Source organism: Blennius ocellaris, assembly GCF_963422515.1.
Source record: "Blennius ocellaris genome assembly, chromosome: 4".
In the NCBI taxonomy this organism is placed as follows: domain Eukaryota; kingdom Metazoa; phylum Chordata; class Actinopteri; order Blenniiformes; family Blenniidae; genus Blennius; species Blennius ocellaris.
In genome coordinates, this window is record NC_137653.1 from 11741563 (window position 1) to 11761893 (window position 20331).

The 20331-nt window shown below is 39.9% G+C and overlaps 1 protein-coding gene across 1 annotated transcript in view; it reads right to left on the bottom strand.

Annotated features, from left to right (window-relative positions):
• Positions 1-19205, bottom strand: part of LOC308129403 (voltage-dependent calcium channel subunit alpha-2/delta-2-like) — a gene marked incomplete at both ends in the record, with an annotated part of 32924 nt that extends 13719 nt beyond the window's left edge. Inside the window, 4 exons of the mRNA XM_080495343.1 lie at positions 2368-2427; positions 2956-3072; positions 10569-10650; positions 19090-19205. Of these exons, the coding sequence (XP_080351469.1) occupies positions 2368-2427; positions 2956-3072; positions 10569-10650; positions 19090-19205 (375 nt within the window). The remainder of the gene's footprint in view (positions 1-2367; positions 2428-2955; positions 3073-10568; positions 10651-19089) is intronic.
• Positions 19206-20331: the final 1126 nt, after the last annotated feature.

The window sequence follows — 20331 nt, forward strand, 5'->3', positions numbered from 1 at the left end:
ACAGTCCCGAGCAGAGTAAAGCTATGGCAACATCAGTCACTGCTCTTTATCAGTCATTGCAAAGACATCTTCAGATCAGCCCACAGATATACAAACCTTCACAGTGTTTACTTTACCTTGAACAGTATATGACACAAGAGAAAATGTTAAACTTTTACTCTATAGTCTACTGTCTAAGATCCTGTTACCACTTTGCACACATACTTTTCTGTTGAGACTTGAATCTGTGTCATAAATATCGAGCACTACTCACATGACCAGTTCGGTTAGTTCATCATGAAAAGTGAAAACAGCTGCAAAGATTCTATTTTTATATATGTACAAAATTCAAAAGACATGAAATGGCTTAATGAGGGGTTAAGCTCCAATAGGGAGATTGAAAAAGTTGTGTATTAAAATGTAAGTTTCATATTTCTGGCTACTACTCTTTTCATTGTATTTTGATCGATGGGTTTTAATCTGATAAATGGATTGAACTCATGTTGCACATTTTCACTGCTTCAGCAGTCTCATACATGGCTATTTGCACAACGAACATTCAGTCAATCATGCACACTCTCATAGACCAACTGGAATGGCTGCCATGCACGGTGAGGTTCAGAAGACCAGCCAGTCTACCACTTACCCGTCATTGGGCAGTGCATTGCAGTGGATTATCATCATAGCCTTGAAGTTGAATGTAGATGAGAATTGGATGGATGGATGGATGGATGGATGGATGGATGGATGGATGGATGGATGGATGGATGGATGGAAGGATGTTTAACTCTCCTCTGCTTCTGGAAGTGTGTTGCCCTACCCTTCTGTGTCTACATGCTCCATTCCTGATTGTGTTCAATTGTTTGTCATTATCTTTCCTCATCCTTGGTTTTTACAAGTGTGATCTTCTCTGTCATTTGTGACTAGTTTGTTGCTCACAGTGTCCCAGCCTGTCAAATAAGCTTAGTCATGGTTTTGGATCTTTGCTTGTTTTGGATAACGTCTCCGCTTTCTCCTTTTATACTTTGGCTTTACGCACTGCTAACGCATGCCCCAAACATTTGAACCCACAACTGCCAAATAAACCCTGTTAGACATACGTCAAATGAGAACAATACGCTATGAAAGTGACGGAAATCAAGGGAATCCGACATTCGTGTGGACTGATGATGAGTCGGATGCCCAGTAGTAACAGCACTCCATAGTCTCCGGCAGTCTCTGCAGGAGGGAATCGCGACTGTGAACGAATCTTTCCACCTTTGGAGCCGGGATAAAAATGAGAATAGAGTGGATCCGCACACCAAAAGTGAAGAAAGATTTGCGGATACACTCGTATTCGTTGCCGTGTAAATGGGGCCTTAGTTGTACACTTGAGTCCAGTGTGAACCATGTAGCTATTCTTTCTTTTTGAAATTAAAAACAAGTTTGTGGCAGAACAAAGCCTGCACATCCCAGAAAATCTGTCACTTTTCACATGACTAACAGGAGGAAAGACAGGAAAACAACAGCTTGCTGATAACAAGACAGAATACAGAAATTGATGGACAGCTTTCTAAAATCTTGACAATTTTCTGTGAAACAGACACAATCGCTGTTTTAGTCCTTGAAATTGGCAGGGGGGGGGGGGGGGGATTTGTATGGTGGAACAGAACCTGAGAGAAGGATGCAAGAGGCTATATTGGAGCATGGGGTTAACCCAGTCTCATTTTGTCGGGCAAATGAAGCAGACCGAGTGGAAAAGTGGAATGCCAATGTGTGTTGGCCTCAAAAGAGCCACATGGCTGAGTGCGCGCCGTCATCTGTTTCGCCCAGCTGAACGCCGAGGGATCCGCACAGCCGACTGGTGTAAATGTTCTCTCTCAGGTCATACTATTTCTGGTCACAGCACTCCGAGACACCCCCATGTGATGTCAACTATTTCAATCGGTAATTGAAGTCGAATTATCTGACTCATATTGTACATAACAATTACAATAAAAGCAAAGAGGTATGAAAAGAGGAATGGTCTGCATATACTTATAATGTGTGTCTTTTAAAGTGTGGGAAACATGAATTTTTAGGTGTTTTAAATTTAATATAACACAGTCTACAATTTTTTAAATTTTTTTTTTAAATGTCATATTTTGTTACTGTCCACTGGACTTTCTCAAAAATAAAATCAATCAAAGACACAAAAACACAAAACTCTTCAGAGACTGCAGAGAAAAATTATATATAAAAAAAAAAGATAACTAAAACTACACCAAAGCAGTGAAGGCTGTATATTTTATGAGGTATTAGAGGGGGGAAAATTAATAACATAATCATAAATGATTGTGAACCAAAGCTAGCTTTGGCACATAAACAAATGCATTATTTTTTTTAACAAACAGAAATTTGAGCTTTTACCTTGATCCCATCCTGCCATGAATGCTCCCGCTGGAGGCGCTCAGCCTCTCTGGCTAATCTCTACATGTTGCGCAGAAAGACAAAGAGACAGAAAATCACATCAAACAAACGTAAAAGCATCTGCGATCCTTCTAATTCAAATAGAACGGCGTGCCAGAGGAAGTATGAACCCGCACCAAGTTGAGCGGTATTTGCAAACCAAGCTGCAGCTCTAAAGACATCCAGATGGCCTTAGGAAGGCTGTACTTTTTGTTTTTGCCTGAGACTCACAAGCTGTTAGTGGTACATGTTTATTTACTATCTACCTAAAAATAGCTTAAATTTGTGAAAAGCACTTTTTCTTTTATAATGACTGTATTTTGTTTTTACTGCAGATAAACGTTTGCTATAGGAAGAACATTAGAAATGATAAAATATATCACATTTTCATTTAGTGGATTTTGTATGAGAATTTAATCACATTGCATATGTATATATATATATATATATATATATATATATATATATATATATATATATATATATATATATATATAATATACAGAAGGTATAATATATAATATATAAGATGATTACTGACATACTCACATCAAGTGCTTTGCGCTTTTTCGCCAGAAGCCTCTCTATATCCAGGGCCACCTTCTCCACAATCTTCCTGGGTTGATTTTTTGCCAGACTAAACCGTCGTCTTTCCTCATTGTATATCTGTAAATTTTTAATGTGCAGTGTTAAAAACTTAAAAGCAATAACAGAGTCTCTCGTTGAGCGGCATTTCTGCTGACACTGCAAATTTCCTGTGGACACAATCACTTAAAGCTGACCTTGCACACGTACACTGGACATCAGAGCGTTCAAACCACGCGGAAAGGCTTTAAAACAACCAATTCTAAATCTCTTTTCACAAAAGCTAAGTAAAGCAAAAATAGCTTTGCTAAAAAGTTTGACTCTCAGAAGAACTCTGAATAATTCAAAGCTCACGGATTTTCCAAAGGAAATCTTTTTCACGGTTTAAACACTGAAGTCACGGGGGAACAGTCACTGGTTGTGTCCGTCTGTTAAATCCACACCTAAATGTTTTCTTTTACACAAATATATTCAAAGTCACACAATGTATTATTTGGAGTATGTGTAGCACGGAAGAAGCATTTTATTGGAGTTTACAAACCGTCACAAATACCAAATGACATTGAGAAGAAGTGGCACAGAAACCCAAAAATATATCTTTACATTAAATTGCAAATAAAATTATTTAAGGGAAAGAAAATACTCACATTTACGCAACACAAAAACACCTAAATCCCTCTGAGTGGAGTTAATGATGGCCAAACAATTTAGTTTATTTCTACTGATAAGCTCGTCAGTAAAACTGTAAAGCTGATTTTATTCTATATCTAAGTGTTACTATACTATGTAAAACGCGTTTGTATCTGCACAGCATGAGTGCCACCATTGTAATCACCTGACAACAAGTGATTAAGATGAAAACAACAATTAAAGCACGTAAAGTGTTGCACTTGCTTCGATTATTTGGAAGCTCTTTTACGATGTGCGTGTAAATTGATGTGAGAGAGAGAAAGCAGTTGGAAGCCGATGAAGTGAAAACATGCTACAAATTTAATTTACCACCTGAATCAGACCGTTTCTGTCACTTTTGCTGCTTTCTTCCAAACCAAAGTTTGACTGGCACTCTTTCATATGAAGATTTACCCTCGTCTTCTAATGCGGTTTAACAGTATGAGAGAAAAATCATCAACATCAATTTATTTCATTTTTATGTTTAGACAACCACATTTAATGGTCTATCGAAATTGTGGTGTTTTTTTTTTTTTTTTTAATTCTTCATGACATTTTTCGTTCCAACGCTGAGCACCACAGGATTGCCATAAGCCAACTGAACACCTTCTGCAGTTCTATAGTGGACCTCGGAAAGTTATATAGTTACGAAATCACCTCGAACATATTTCTAGTCTGTGAGAAGAAACTGAAGTACACAAAGAAAAGCCACGCTGCGCGGCAAAGCAACAACACTGTGTGACCCTGAATGTAATAACAATTATTATTATTATTATCATTATTATTATTCTATAAAACCTAACATCGAGATGGAACTATCAAACACAAAGAATACCTCGGAGCCACGACCTTTAATAGAATTGAATAAAGGTTTTCAGCTCTGTGTGGTTCTCAGATGGTCAAGGTGAGGAGCAGCGGAGCAGAAAAACTAGATCCACTGATTCTGTTCTGAAGGGTGTGTAGAGACGTGTGTGGGTCTCCTCATATGTCAGCAATGCCGTGCAGAGACATGAAGAATGACCTTGAGTTTGATTCTTTCAGAGGAGCCAGTGAAGTGTATGGAAGAGGATAATCTGTCCACACTCGCATCAGAATTCTAGCAGTGCTGCTTTGGCTGCATAGAAGTTCATGAAATGTTTGCATGTGTTCATGAATTAATAATTGTATGGAATGGAATGGTAAGTGGACTCCTCTTATATTGTTAAAAGAGTCTCTGCAGGCTTCCCATGGCAATAGCTGCCTTGCATGGTGCCCGCACGCCACTAGGCGCAACTTTAGGTCTCAGTGACAATGCTATAGGTTTGTATTGTCAACATTGATTTCGTAGTTCAAGCAACTCTACAACAAAGATCGGCTGTTACATTATGAATATAGATCCACAATACATAAATACTCTGTATTATTCACTTCACCACCATAAAAGGGGAATGTTAGGCAACAAGTGAAAACTTTATCATCAAAGTGGTGTGAAGTTGGGCAAACGTCCAAAAATGAAGACTAAAAATATACTTTTATCAAAGTGATGGCTAGATGACTGGGTGAGGATATTTTTAAAAATGCAGCTCTTGTGTTCCCAGCCTGCAGTGTTCAGTATCTGTCAAAACTGGTCCAGGTCTGGAAATGCAGTCAACCGGCGATAGTATCATGGGCAAAAAAAAAGAAAAAGAAAAAAGAGAGATGGAATCTCCCCTCTGGGATTTAATGGCTTTGCTGGTGACATCTTGAAGTTGGACACCACAGCACACCTTCCGACATTAAGTGAAGTCTAAGCCTTGATAGACCAGAGCTGTTCGGGCAGCAAAAGAGGAACCAACACAATATTATTCAGGGGGTCATAATGTTATGGCTGACACAGGTATGATACACTGCAGGGGCTCTTGTGGTTCTTTTGGGTCTAACATCACTGCAAATTGGAAAAAAAAAACATTTATCCAGGTGATGTTTTTAGTGCACTTCTCCATACGTTCGAGAATCTAAATGAGACCAAATATAGAAACACATGAGAGTTAACCTCAGACGGGCGGCAAACACAGCCTTACTACAACCGAAACATAAAATGTCTTATGATTTCTAACACCAGAGAACTTTATGGGTCATCGGGACACACTGGGGAATTACTCCGAAGCAAAAAGGAATTGAGCTGCATCTGGTTCAAGTGTTGTAACCCTTTTTTGTCTGATATATTTTCCCACTGAGTCCGATGGAAAGCACAAAGAAGCTTCCTTTATACAAGAAATAACGAGGGATGATAAGGAATCTTTATGGTTTTGTTCATCAGAAGCATTGTTGATGAAATAACAGTTTTTCTCTTTTGCTTGTCGAATCAGCTCATAATGTGAATGGCAATATCGCTTGCAGGACGTGTGCTGCATAGGATTTGATGCTGTTCCTGCAACTCCAACCTCAGATGAAACAGGTGCAGACTACCAATGAATAACTAGTGACAATTTAACACCGCCACCTCTGTCCAGCTAGAATCTATTCTCTTTTTGCGTGTTTCTCCATTTTTTAACATAACCAAACTAAATAATGCAGATGAGGCAGCGGAGCAAAAATCGCTTTCATGATATGCCTCCCTTTATCAGAGATACCCCCGCAAAAAGCTGTCAAGACGGCCGGCGCTGCCATCCTCACCTGTGCATTATTAAACACAGAAACCACAGTGACAGAGGTTCGGGAGGTTCGTTATCATCAGACATGCAGGAGGACAAGGCGGTTACAGCTTCTCGCATGTGTGCGCGCTGCTCTGTGAGTTTGAGGTCATCAGACTCTCCCCCCCCTCCCGAGAGGAAGCACGTCAGGGAGAGGAGGAGAGACAGCGATCCAGATGAATACCTTTGGCAAACACGAGCGGGTGACAGTGTGACAGCTTTCTCCCTATAAATGGACTCCCGAAAATTAACTTTAAGACATGCCTGAAGTTGTGTAAGAACCAGATGCTTTATTGAACGGGGGTGTTTCTGTGAACTGTGTGCAGTCTGTGAATATCTGGGTCCTGGAGAGTAGAGTATATTCAGCGTCAGAGAAGTACCACCGAGGATGGATGTGACACAAATCAGGTTTCGATGATAGTAATGATGTTGGTCCAGTACCACTAGAAATACTAAAACAACCATTAGATGAATTTTCAAATGTGATGTTTATTGATACCAAACGAGTAAGGGGTATTTGCTGATGTTTCTTCTCATGCAACTATGTTTTCAATTTGATGCGTTTACTAGCATGAGATTGATAATTGTAACACTTGTTCAAATGCTTCCCCAAATTTTCTTACGATGAATAGCAGCTGCTTAGTAAATAAAACCAAATAGCTATGAGACTTTCCCCTTCACTTTGTTACATATGATACAAAGAAAAACTAGAGCCAGTATCTAAAAAAATGTACACCTAGGAGAATCACACTTTATGCTGCCGATTGATCCCAGGAGTCCTTCACATTCTTAAAATGCAAAGAAAGAAAGAAATGTATTAAAAATCTGGCATTCAACTATAAATTAAAATTAGGTGTGAACACACATTAGGAGGTGGGTGGGTGGTGCAATTTGGTATGAGATTAGGAGATTAGGAGAAACCCTGCATTAAACAATTACAGTATGAACAACAAAAATTTATTTTGGCAACAAAATGGATCCCGTTCAGTGGTGATGTGTTCAGCAGAGTCTTTGTTCTAAGTTTGGATCTTCTCCCTTGTTCGTGTGTGGGTTTTCTCCTGGTACCCCGCTTCCTCTCAACAGGCCAAAAACATGTTTTTCTCAAGGCTCATAGTCATGAATGTGACTGTAATCAACTGATGTCCTGTCCGTGCTGTACTTCATCTATAGGAGTTTGTGATCAGGTCCAGTAACCTTTGGATTAGCCCATACAGAAGACAAATGTATGGTATTTGTTTTTTGATGAATATTGTCTGAGGTAACTATACGTGCCATGAACATAGAGTAGGATTCTTTTTAAAAGTTGCTCTGAATAAGATGCTTGAAGTCGACTGAGGTGTGTTAGCAGGGCCTTCATACTGCAGCTCCACTCTGGTTCCTACTGCAAAGACCCTGAATCCAAAAGTCAGGCCCATGAGTGTCTGGGTGGTGAAAGAATGTATTAGAATTAGTATTACAATTCACCACGTATTTAACATGCCATCAACACTTCACGGCAGCAGGAGTCTGAAACAGTGAAGAGGCCACCAGACTTTATGGTTAGTGTATACAGAAGGTCTTTTAGACCTTTTCTCTTCCTTTGCGCTGCCTTCATGTTTGTTTTCCTGAAGATTGAAATGCACACACACAAAAAAGGATTTAATCAAAAGCAGCTGAAACTGGAAGTTAGGCCAATAAATCATGTGTAAAATGTTCTTTCTTTTTTTTTATTTCTTTGAGGAATTTAACATAAGGTTTCATTGGAATTGTGCTTGTTCCCGAGACAAGATGTGATTTCACTAAGCTTTCCGAGCTGAGAGGAACAATTTCTTTAACCAATCCAGAGTGCTTCAGAAGCTTGAGGGGATTAATGAGGATTGAATGAACAAGAGAGTATCACATCCAGGCATTACTGCGGGCTGACCATCTGCTCTGCTGTGACACAAACAGAGAGGACACGTGCTGCTGCTCTCTGCGGAGGGAACGCCCCCACACATCTTCCCTGAGCAGGGCTCTTTTGCCCCCTGCAGCTGATCTTTGGTCCTGGGTTTTGGTATTTGCCTTTAATGGCAGTAGCAGCTCCTCCTCGTCACTTGCTTGACTCAAATAACATTTAAAATGTCCGAGACACAGAGGCGGGTTCTATACGTTTGAGGAATTTCACAATGAAAGCATGAGCAACAGCCAACTATTTATATGAACAAAATATTCACGAAAAAATGATTACATGTATTGGATTTGAAGGTTCTCCATTTTGTTTTTGTTTTTTTTACAGAGATCAATATGATATAATCCAGTTGACTAAACTCAATAACCCACCTCTCCTTCTCAATATGTATTTTCAATGAAAATACACACTCAGAGGCTTAACGGGCTATTCATATTTTTCCAGGTTTTATAATGTTAACAAATCTAGCAAAAACAATTAACCGATCCATAAATATCCCTGTTTTGCTGCACATGATGATGTTTTCCTCCATCGAACTCAACACTGCTACTGATAACATAAACCAATCGTACAAACACAGTATATTGTACTTTGACAGCATATCTGCCCTGTGGTTGATAACTTACCTTATTATGTGTTGAAATAAATATAAGTGTAGTTTTTACAATAAAGACAGACATGAACAGGTAAAACATATTATGTGTTGTTGTGAGACTCTAAAAGGGAGTTATGAGCTCGACAAAAGATTTCAATACAGATGTAGGGGAAATAATATTACCAGGCATCAATTTCAAAGAAATGGATTTAAACTGCAGTTTAATGCCTGAAATAAATCAGGGTTTTTTTGGAGGGGGGTGTAATAAATAAAAAATACTGAAACAGAATGTGTTTACTTGGATTTTTTCTCCCACCATTTTTCAGCTTGAGCTTAATTATAAAAAGAAATAAAGTTCGGTCCATACGTCAGTCACTGTTCTTCGGGGGAGAGCATGTAATGAAACCGCAACTTCAACAGGGGAATCAATTTACAGGTTCAGAAATCAGACTGCTGCACAGTGCCAACAGCATGAACACATTAATATAGGTAATGAAAAATATACATCAGGCAATATCTCGAGAATGGAAGAGGGAATGGCTGTAAAATCAGTAATGACAACAAAGCACGTTCCACGATCATCTCATAAGAGCTCTGAATTAGTATTCAGGAATGTAGGTGTTATTAAGCTCAGGACCTCATGAAGTATTATACCAGATATTCTAAATGTGACCGCTGTAGGCGTCTGTTACACCACTTCCTCTGCTCTGCAGGAATCATATAATCTGAACAAGATTGATCCTCATTGCAAACAAAATGTAAAATGGCAGCAAAATGCAAAAAAAATAAAAAATATGCGCAGGCATTCTGAAAACTGCTGAATATGAAAAGCTATTAGAGACACTTTTATTTCTGTCCTGGGAGAACAGAAACCCTGATATTAGCTGCTCATGTCTCTACAAAGGGTCCTTGGAAATCATGCAGGAGGAAAAAGAATTAAAGCAGGAGATGGACTGTAATTGTTTTCTTTTTATTTAGCTTTAGCTCTTGAACGAGATGGATCAATGTTCTGCACTGACCTGTTTGAGGGACACTTTCTATATTATTACTATGTGTAGTATGTGTAATGATTCATGTCTGGAACGCCCCATCTGGAACTGTTGATGATTACAAACACTGACCATTTCTTTTCGAACAGATCAAAAGAACAACTTGATATATGTCTGGTTGCTTGTTTCTCTCTGTTTCTATCCCCTCACCCCAACTGGAACAGCAGAAAATCTATACCTCCACACCTGGTTCTGCAGGTTTCATCCTGTTAAAAAGGAGAGTTTATTTTCCACTGTAGCCTGTGCTTGCTCATGTGGAATTGGAATTGTTGGAGCTTTTTTTCCTCTGTAGAAGTGCTATGACAGGACTGTGTTGTATTTGGCACTATAGAAATAACAATTGAAACTAAAACTTGCAGCTTCGATTGGTTGCAAGACAGAATAGATACACATTTATAGACAACTGATGCCATAGGGTGAGAGGTCATGTGACAAAAGATATGTTTCCAAAATCTAAATTCAACTTGATTAGTTTGTAATAAATCGTTTAAACTTGATATTTGAACTCCAACTGGTTAAAGGGTTGTCCTCTCTCTATCTATCTCTCTCTCTCTCTCTCTCTCTCTCTCTCTGGATCAAGCCAAGACAGAAATTGCCTCAACAACCTCTACACTCCATGCACTTTTCATTGAGCTTTTGCATCACGACGATGAGTAAGACAACAAACCACACACACACACACTCACCCCTTTCAACTGCTGAGCACCAGTGATGTGCTGAAAGACTCTGTCAATCTCCTGCTCGATACGCCGGGCCCAGTGCATTATCCTGCGGATAAACATCACAGGATGACTGTCACACAATGCAAAACACATGAAAAGATGTGTGTGTCTGTGTGTTGATGTTTCATTGTAGTAACATGTGATGCTGTAAGAAAAATATTAGTGGTTTCAGAATGTATTGAAAGAACTCTCACAGTAAGAAAAACAAGCACAAATGTCCTTTTGGCCCATTGACAAATAATGTTTCAGGAAGCACTGACAAAATATACAAACATGAATCAGAATGCAGTCATTCATTTGTGCCTCTGGAGATGGAAAACCAGTGCTATAAGGTATTTGTTTAGCTTGTCGGAGCATACCTACAAGGTCATATTTGAAGAATTCAGCCTTTTGTAAATAATGTGTTCAGAGATGAGCAACAGGAATAAAGAAGAGGCTTAAACAACAGCTTATTCATCCTGAAGGGCAGAGGGAAATTTCAGTAACTCTATCTAATAAGCTTTGTTGACTCATTGTCATGATTGTGTTAGAAGGATACTTAAAAAGCAAAAACAACAACACAATCTGCTGCTTCATTATTAAGTGTGTAAATAGCTTTTAAAACCTTCTGTGGCAGAAAAGATTTATTGATTAAATGGGATTCACTCATAATACCCCCCCCCCCCCGCAAAAAAAAAGAACAAAAAACAAAAACAAAACTGAGTAACCAATGAGCTATAAAAAAAAAAATCCACTGTGTTGTGTGTTTTAAAACCAACAACAGAGAGAACACATGTGTTCCTACTGTTGACTGACTCAATGTTCTTGTCTAAACGTTCAAAGTGAAGGCAGGTTGTTGGCTTTCACTCGTATCAACTTTTTTCATTCCAGTCAATACAGTTGGCTCTACATCTATTCTATTCTATTCTAATGTATTTCACACTACAATGAAACCAATTCAGGGCAAAACAAAAATCACGCCAGCTTCCATCTGATACAAAAAGAAACTGAACAAAACAAACAACTGAAAGCTGCTCTTCATTCATCAGCTTGCATATCAAGTGCTTCTGATTTAGAGCACGACGGTGTTTGGGGAATAAAGTCACAGCAGTGTTGTTATTTACTGTATTTTTCAACAATTTGCCGAGAATGGCTGGGATCTTTGCCTTGTATCCCCTATCATTTCAAAAGCCACAAAAGCACAGGAATAACATGCAAACTCCACAAAGAGGCTGGAATTGAACCAGGTGTTTCACAAGGCAGTACACTGTCTGCAGCCAACACAGTTCCCACAGTTTAACCCATTCCTCACTTTTCTACTCAGTTTTTATGGACATTGCGTTATACAGTGAATTACTGTAACTAAAAAGCCTCAACTATATCATATCGGTTTGAAATTTTAAAAAAAAAGCTTACAAAACATGTACTTGAGCTGATATAGATCAGCCTTAACATTCTAACTATCGGTCCCGTTTTGCTGCAAAAGTGGGGTGAAAGTGATGTGAAAATGTGCTGCGGTGCCTCACAAAAACATGTCAGCAGTAGTTCTTTTGGCTCCGGTGGCAGTCCTGCTGAAAGAGGCCACTGCCATCAGGGGAAATTATTTCCATTAAAGAGTCTATATGGTCTGCGACAATGCACGTGGATGGCAAGACCTCAGCACATCATTTCCCAAAGCGTCACACAACCTGCGCCAGCTTGTGTTCTTCCCATAGTGCATCCATATGCGCTGTGTTTTCCTGGTAAGCGACACGCATACATTGGCCTTCCACGTGATGTCAAAGAAAACACTGCAGATCTGAAGCTGCCTCGGTGATGCTATGTCAGGGGTCAGCATGGGCAGGCTGGCTGCTTTGCTGCTGTGCTTGTCTGTCAGCCTGGGAGTCCTGGTCACCCTTGATCCTGTCACCAGGTCAACATTTTACCTTTCTTTGGAAAATGTTTGATGAAATACAGCAGCCTTGTCACACAACAAATCCTGACACTTGGCAATTGTTACTGCCTGTAGCACAACAACAAAATGGCCACCTGCTGCCTCATATATCCCTCCCTCTAACAGGTACACCCGACGAAGAGCAAATCAGCTTTATTTGAGCAGCGTATTTTAAAGGATTCATTTCAAATAGATTGAAGTCAGGAGTTCCATGGATGGATAACAACCGCGGTGCATAACGGAGACATGTCTGTGCGAAGGGGGCCGTTTCAGAAACTAAAATCAAAAAGAAAGTTTTCTGCTGATAAAAGATTTAGGTACCCGACTGTTTAATGAATGAGAATTAAGTGTCAAACAGCATCACAACTTCCACTGGTCTCCTCTTTTAAATGTCAGCTCTGGCACATGAATCACCCAGCATTCATTACAACCTCTCTGTCTAATAAATCTTTCAGACGACATCCCCATTTTGCAGCACAGTTTTTTTTCTTTAAGCCGAGTCAAAAATCAACACTGACACCATGCTCCGGGTTACGTTTTTAGCAGATTGTATCTAAATCCACAGAGGACATGATATACAACCGTTTTCACAGGCTGAGAAGTGCTGAGTGCACCTTAGCACTACTTGTTTGGGGGACAGTGACAAGATATTTAAAAAACTAACAAACAACAAGCTCAAAATTGTTGGGGTCTTTTACGAGATGATTAATCGGCCAATAATGGCACAATGTCATCCAACCATTCACAAACTGTACAAAGAAACGCAGGAAGGTAACATCCACAATCAGACCTGTATAAACCGAGTGGATCTATTAGTGGAAGATTTTAAGGGATACCAATTCCAAAGTTCTGGAAACATAACTATCATTTATTTTCGCTCACAAAGCTGTGACAGTCATAGTGTCTCTCAACTCTCAACTAAGAGATTGACAATTGTATAACATTCAACATTTCAGCATGAGGCTAAGGCTTTTCTTAAATCGGTCTAACAACATTCAAATGAGGTAACACAGCAGTCACTGATGAAAGCTTTTGCAACCTCAGAATTATACACTCGGTACCTTTGGTGAGATTCATGTGGAAATTCACAATAAGTACATGGTTAACAACGTGGTTGCCATCACTAATCAGTTATGGTTTTAACAGAGAGCGAAGGCAGTGCAAACAAAACAGGCCTGAGGAACTTACCAATTGTGAAAATGAGCAGTAGAAGTGCAAAAAAAACCCAAAAAACTACGCCAACGCAGGAAGAATATGCAAAATACCCATAGATAGCAGTGAGTGGGTTTGAACTTGGAATATTTATAAGGGAGTTACCAAAGCTAACCACTGCACCAATTCACACCTCCAGAAGAGTCCAGTATTTCTGATGTGCTTTTGCCAAATGTCTCTGGATCACTCACTTGGCTCAACCGGTTATATAGAGCACAGTATGGGCTCTGCGTGTCTTTTTTTTTTTTAAATGTGTGCTAAATAATACATGGTGTAGCATAATCACATTGCCAGCTGCGATTTCGAAAGCACCACACAATCCTACACGACCTGTCATAGGAACAGCAGCATTCTACAGTATGTGAATTATTATTGCCATCCATTGTAGTGTATGCCATCAGCCGGATGGAAATGCAAACACTTAAATATGCTCCGACAGGGGATAGTAAATAATATATATAGTATTGATGCACAGCAAGATGCACATTTCCCGCAATTCACCAACAAAACTTCACCAGTTCAACCCTCATTGTTCAGACTGATTATAGAGAAGCTTCTTCAGACAGGGCGTTTATTCGAATTCTCTAGCTAATTAAGTTCAGGCCAGGAAATAAATCTTAATATCTAGAAAGTCACGTTGGATCCCGTAAATGACTGGGAATTCGATTCATTATTGGTCAGACGGCACACAGCAGAGTTACAGGACATCACAGATTACCGTCTTGTCTGGCTTGTTTTTGCTGCCAGAGGAGCCGTAGATCTTCACTCAACAGCCCAAGATGTAAAGAGATTCTGTTCTCTTTGCAAACAAATGACAAATAGACAGCGCTATACAGTACTACACTTTTGCAAGAGAAAGCAGGAAAATGGAAGATTTATTTATTTATTTTTTTCAAATTCAGTAACATCAAGACTGTGACACTAAAGACTTATTTAACATATGATTGAGTGTCTGACAGAGTGTTTTCACACCGTGCCATTTCAAAGTGAAATTATTTTCAGCTTGAGGCAGTCGCGGCAAGTAAAATAGGAGGGATGCTTTGAATCTGAGCAGCAGACAGCTCGTACCCCACCACTCGTCATGTTGACAACACCAAGTGTAGCAGCAAGAGAGAAAAGAAAAACCTTTTAAAAAATGTATTCCACTTGTCTTTAGGTTTCAGTGAGTTTCTTTGGCCAGTGTGTTGCTGGGATTGCTGCTGGGATTGCTGCAGCCCTTAAATCAGGCCCTGGCTGATCACAGGAAGATGAGCATGGAAATGATAACGCAGCGGCTCCTTCTTGCGACAGAGACACTTTTCCAAATATAAAACATTACACAGAGCAGCGGTGACTCAGCTGGCATCTTTTGATGTTCAAACAAATCTTATGCATTTGCCAGAAATCTGAGGTCTAATGTGAGGTAATTCCCTGCTTAATAATGCTTATTAGCTTTAATCTCTCATCAAGCAAAATTAGAATATTAAGCAAACACAAAGACTGAAAGAGTAAAGTTACAAAACACAGATCTTTGATGACATCTAAATTAAATCGACCTTGAAGCTACATATTCTATTTTTCTCGCGCCTATATGCTGCAGAGGTTCATCACCTACTGTACATTATGGGTCTTGATTGCACGCTGCTTCAGGCTGTGTAATATCACTGTTTACCAACATTAGATACTTTGAATGCTCCATTAACTCCCATCAGCCATCTGTACACCATATGTTTACAAATTGCACCAAAAATAGATTTGTACATTGACCCTGACGAGTTAAATTTTTTTTGTTTTAATTAATGGTTCTTATAAATATGTGGTTCACCTCCCCACACTTTTAACCATTTGGGACCAGGGTATTCCTTCAGTCAGAGACAATATGATGCTTTTGAACTTGGCTTTTCAAAGTTTGGGAGGATGACTTAAATGTTGGTCTTTTAAACATTTAAAAACAATGAGACCAAGACTGTAACAATTCTTCTCTCCATTTCTACACCCTGGATGTTCAGACCACATTTTACATCAATCAGTAGATTATTTTACTACATTTAAAAGGCCTAAATACAACCAGCACGTTGCGTCACAGATTAATTGTAATAAATGCAAAATCCTGGGTGACTAAATCAGGTTTGTTGCATGACTGTTGCCCACAGAACTGCGGAGCAGTTTCAACCCTGTGAGTCAGTGCAGCCAAAGTTGTTATTTATTTATTTATTTATTTTTTAACATGCGCTGCATTTCCTCCCCACCCAAGCCCTGTGGGACATCAGGAAAGTCTGTAAAGCCGGGACGCGCGGAAAGGGGATGAACAGCAAAGCGCAGTTGTGCCTCGGCTCCGTTACCTGCTACACTCACTTGGCCCTGAGAGGGAAGAGAGAGAAGCACTACACGACCTGACCCATATTCACTTACATCAGAGAGACCGAGAGGTTGAGACGGTGAAGCAGCAGAACCATAGGTGGAGCATAGGAGCAGCATTATAAAGAAAATTGAGGAAAGAGCTATCTATCTATCTATCTATCTATCTATCTATCTATCTATCTATCTATCTATCTATGAATGACAGGAATTCAGCATAAAACGTATGCCATATGTGGGAACCCATAGAAGAGAAATTAAGAAGTAAATAAAATGCAATTGGGTTTTTTCACTTGAGCTTTGAGTATTATCTTTATTTCCTTCTTCCTCTGTTCCACATCTTTTATATTCTTGCTTTTGCGCCTTATCATTTCTTGCATACATCTAATTTGGAAGCCAAAATAAACATTACTTTAATGTCCTCTCAAGCTCTTTACCATATTGACAGCGTCCTTGAGAGCAAGATCAGCTCTGGCAGATTTTATTTTTACAAAACTCATGAGAAAACTGTTCCTGGCTTTTCGTTTCTCGTTTTTTACAGCTCATAATAGGCTGAATTTTATAGTTTTCTGTCTCAATGTGGTGGGAGAAGAACAATGGTCTCTATTCTCATATTACAACTTTACTCAATCCATTGATGCATGGATTTGGAAGAACTCAACGGAAAGGTTTTGGTGCAGTCACACAACTGAAGCGCATCAGTTACAAGCCTGGATGTTGTCCAGTATATTCATTCACCACTATACTTTCAGATTTTCAGCTATTTTTCTTTATGCATGCTGTTTAAATATGGGTTTATGTTACTTTAATATATAATCTTAATGTAGTCTTAAGTTCTTGTAAAGCAACTTATACTGATGCCACGGAAATATGCCTATTGTGTAATTTAAATTTTGTAATAACTGTGCTACACCATGAGAACATTACGTGCAGTTTCTATCTTGATGTAACAATGATTGATAAATAGACAATACAACAAAGAAACCAGAGTTTCTTTATGTGAACTTTACCGTTTTTGGTTTTTAATAGGAGAGCACCATTGGGTGGGACGATGGACACTTTAGTGGCTGGCATTGAATGTTAGCTAAAACTAAACTGAGACCTTTTTTTTTTATGCATGTATCCATGTTAAAAAAAAGAGTTTTCCAGGTAGCCTGGCTTCTTCACAACGTCCAAAGACTGCTTGCTATTTGAACTCTCCACTCTAATTCTCTCACTGCATTTGGCTCTTGGTCAACTGACAGTCCCCACAAGCCAAAAGGATAAAGTGGACAAAGATAAGGCAAAACTAAAACAAGGACTGCTGGATTCATTAGAAATAGAAAGAACCCCTGGATGCAGTCCTTCAACCAAGACTTTCCTCACCTATATACTTCTAAATTCTACAAGCTTAACTCTGTGAAAATTGACTAATCATCTATCTATCTATCTATCTATATATATATTTATCTATCCATCTATCCATCTAGACTGTGCAACCAGAAGGGGTGGGAGAGGAAAGGGTAAATGACGGAGGGAAAAGGGAGATAAATCCTCACTGCTGCAGTATTAATTCTTAATTGGAATGAGATGCTGTTCTTCAGAGTAGCGATTCTGCTTCATTTAGCTTACATGAGGAGACCCAGGGCACGGGGGCTATGTCGCTGTTTCAGAGCACTCAGCAGAAAAATCCACAGAAACAAGGAAGAGTAGGAGGAAGTAGAAAAGCAAGCGAAAGGCTATACACCACATGAAATAACCAAATTCATCATTACACAAGCACACGTACGCGCACACACACACACACACACACACACACACACACACACACACACACACACACACACACACACACACACACACACACACACACACACACACAAATATATACACAGGCCCACACATCCCTGATTTATAGAGCCTCTTTTCTAATTGGTAAATACACATCAGATCTGCAGCTGTGATTGGCCAGAAATCCCTCATCGTGTGCCCCAAAGATGAGTAGACCATCTGGCCTGTTCCTCCCTCCAGAGCAGCCCGATTGCTGAGCCTGGAGGTGGGCCCAGATAACTGTAGTCTCCAGTTAAGTGCCAGCCATACTTAACAGTAACGGGTTAAAGGTTAGGGATAAAAAGCTGAGCGCGCTATCGATTAATGAGAAAGGAAAAGCAGGGAAATGTTAATTCTATTGTAGCATACAGCAGGAGTGCTCACTAACGCCACACCTTCTTTTCTTCTTCTGTGCCACGCAGTAGGCGTACAACCAGTATTTGTGAGGGTGAACTTGCCGTTGCTATCACATTAGGATTTGCAGTCAGAAAGTAAAGTGTTTCATGCAACTGCTGTTTGCAAGCCTGTAGGGGGGGGGGAATCTAGCAGTGAAGCATAAGAACAGCGGGGAGGAACAAGGAAGGCTTTTTGTGCCCATTTCACTTCCACAGTTAATGTTGCAAGGCAAATAAAAATAATTTTAAAAAAAACAGTCCAACTATATTAACTAATTAAAGTCAGTTAGCCGAAGCTGTGACTTCAGTAAACATCTCGACATCTTTGCAACTGTTGTCCCAAAAAAAAAAAAAAAAACATCTCCTTGATGTAATTATACGACTTGCTGTTATTTCAAAGTGGAGATTCAGACATCTGATATCAGGCAGTCGGCCAGGAGATTTGTAGATTCTCAGAAACAAATGTGAAAAGCAGAGACTCCTCACACTAAGGTGGATTATTGGTCAGACGATTTTAACAGCTATGCAGAAACACTGAAACCTTGTAAAAGCTCTGGGTTTTTGTTTTTGTTTATTATTGTTGTTGTTGTTATTATGATGCATTCCCAGTAATAGAGTGGACTACATCTCTTAGAACATTGATGTTTAAATAGACTACTGCTTTTCAGTGGATGGAAACGCTACCTGTCAAATTATATAAAAGCATGACACCAAAAAAAAAACAACAACAAAAAAAAACCTCCATTGACTGACTGAAGTGTCTCCTGAGTGGTCAAAGCCAAAGTTGCATCTTATGTTTCCCTCCCGGGGGGAGACTTACGTGTACTGCTGGGGGAACGTGAGACTGTCCGCTCCAGGCCACGATGCGCTGAACATCAAGATCATCTGGAGAGATACCAAGCAGACGATGCTGCAAGATCTTTCGCCTATCGCCATTTTCCATTAAAAATGCTCGTCGCGGGGTTTCGGTGCGTGAATGAAGCGCTCCGCACCGTCTCCGGAGGGGGGGGGGGGGATGCGGCTGGTGGTGGCGAGAGGTGAACGGTTCCTCCGGCTCACTTCAGTTCAGTTCCTCCGCCACTTCTTCGCGTCGCTGCTCTGCCGTCGTGTGGACGCGGAGGAGGCGGCGAGCGGCCGTGGAGGCATCGCGGATGGTGAGGGATGCTCTGATGCAGCTGCCAAGACACTGCAGAGTCTCCCCTCCTGCTCACATACACACACACACATACACAACGCAGAAACACACCACCACCACCAGCAGCAGCAGTACCACAATCACACAGACCGGCGCGTGCCCGACAGCTCTCGATCTCTCTCCCTCTCTCTCTCTCTCTCTCAACAGCAGGCGCGTTCACGCTCACCAGGCAACAGAGGAGCGAAGAAGAATCTGGTTTTATTTATCTCTGCAGAGCCACGTGGGATTTGTCATAGGCATAAATTTAGTTTATATATATATATATGATAGATAGATAGATAAATACTTTAATGATCTCCAAGAGAAATTCACAATATATATATATATATATACTGTATATATATACTGTATGTGTGTGTGTGTGTGTGTGTGTGTGTGTGTGTGTGTGTGTGTGTGTGTATATATATATATATATATATATATATATATATATATATATGTATATACCCCCAACACATGGGGGCTTCACACATCATTCATTTAAAAGTGTTGTGATTTCATAGATAAAAGAAATTGTGAAATACCAAATTAAAAATGTCATTTAAAGTGCATTTGAAAGGAAGATTCTTGAAGAAACTTGAACTGGGAGTACATGTAAATGTCAGACAGTAAGGCCCAGAATTGAACAAAGTGATGTTCATGCTGTGAGTGGGTACTAACCACTACACCACCTTGTGGATTATTACAGTTCTGAGCTCTGAGTCTTAAATGTTCCTGGTTTGAGTTGAGGCCTGGCTACTTTGGCAACCTACCTTCCTCAGTGTGACCCGAGATTGGCAGGCGCCAGGCACCAGGCTACACCTCCTGCTGAGGATGACTGCATCCGGCACCGAAGGGGATTTGTGGATGACATTTGATCTAAATCCA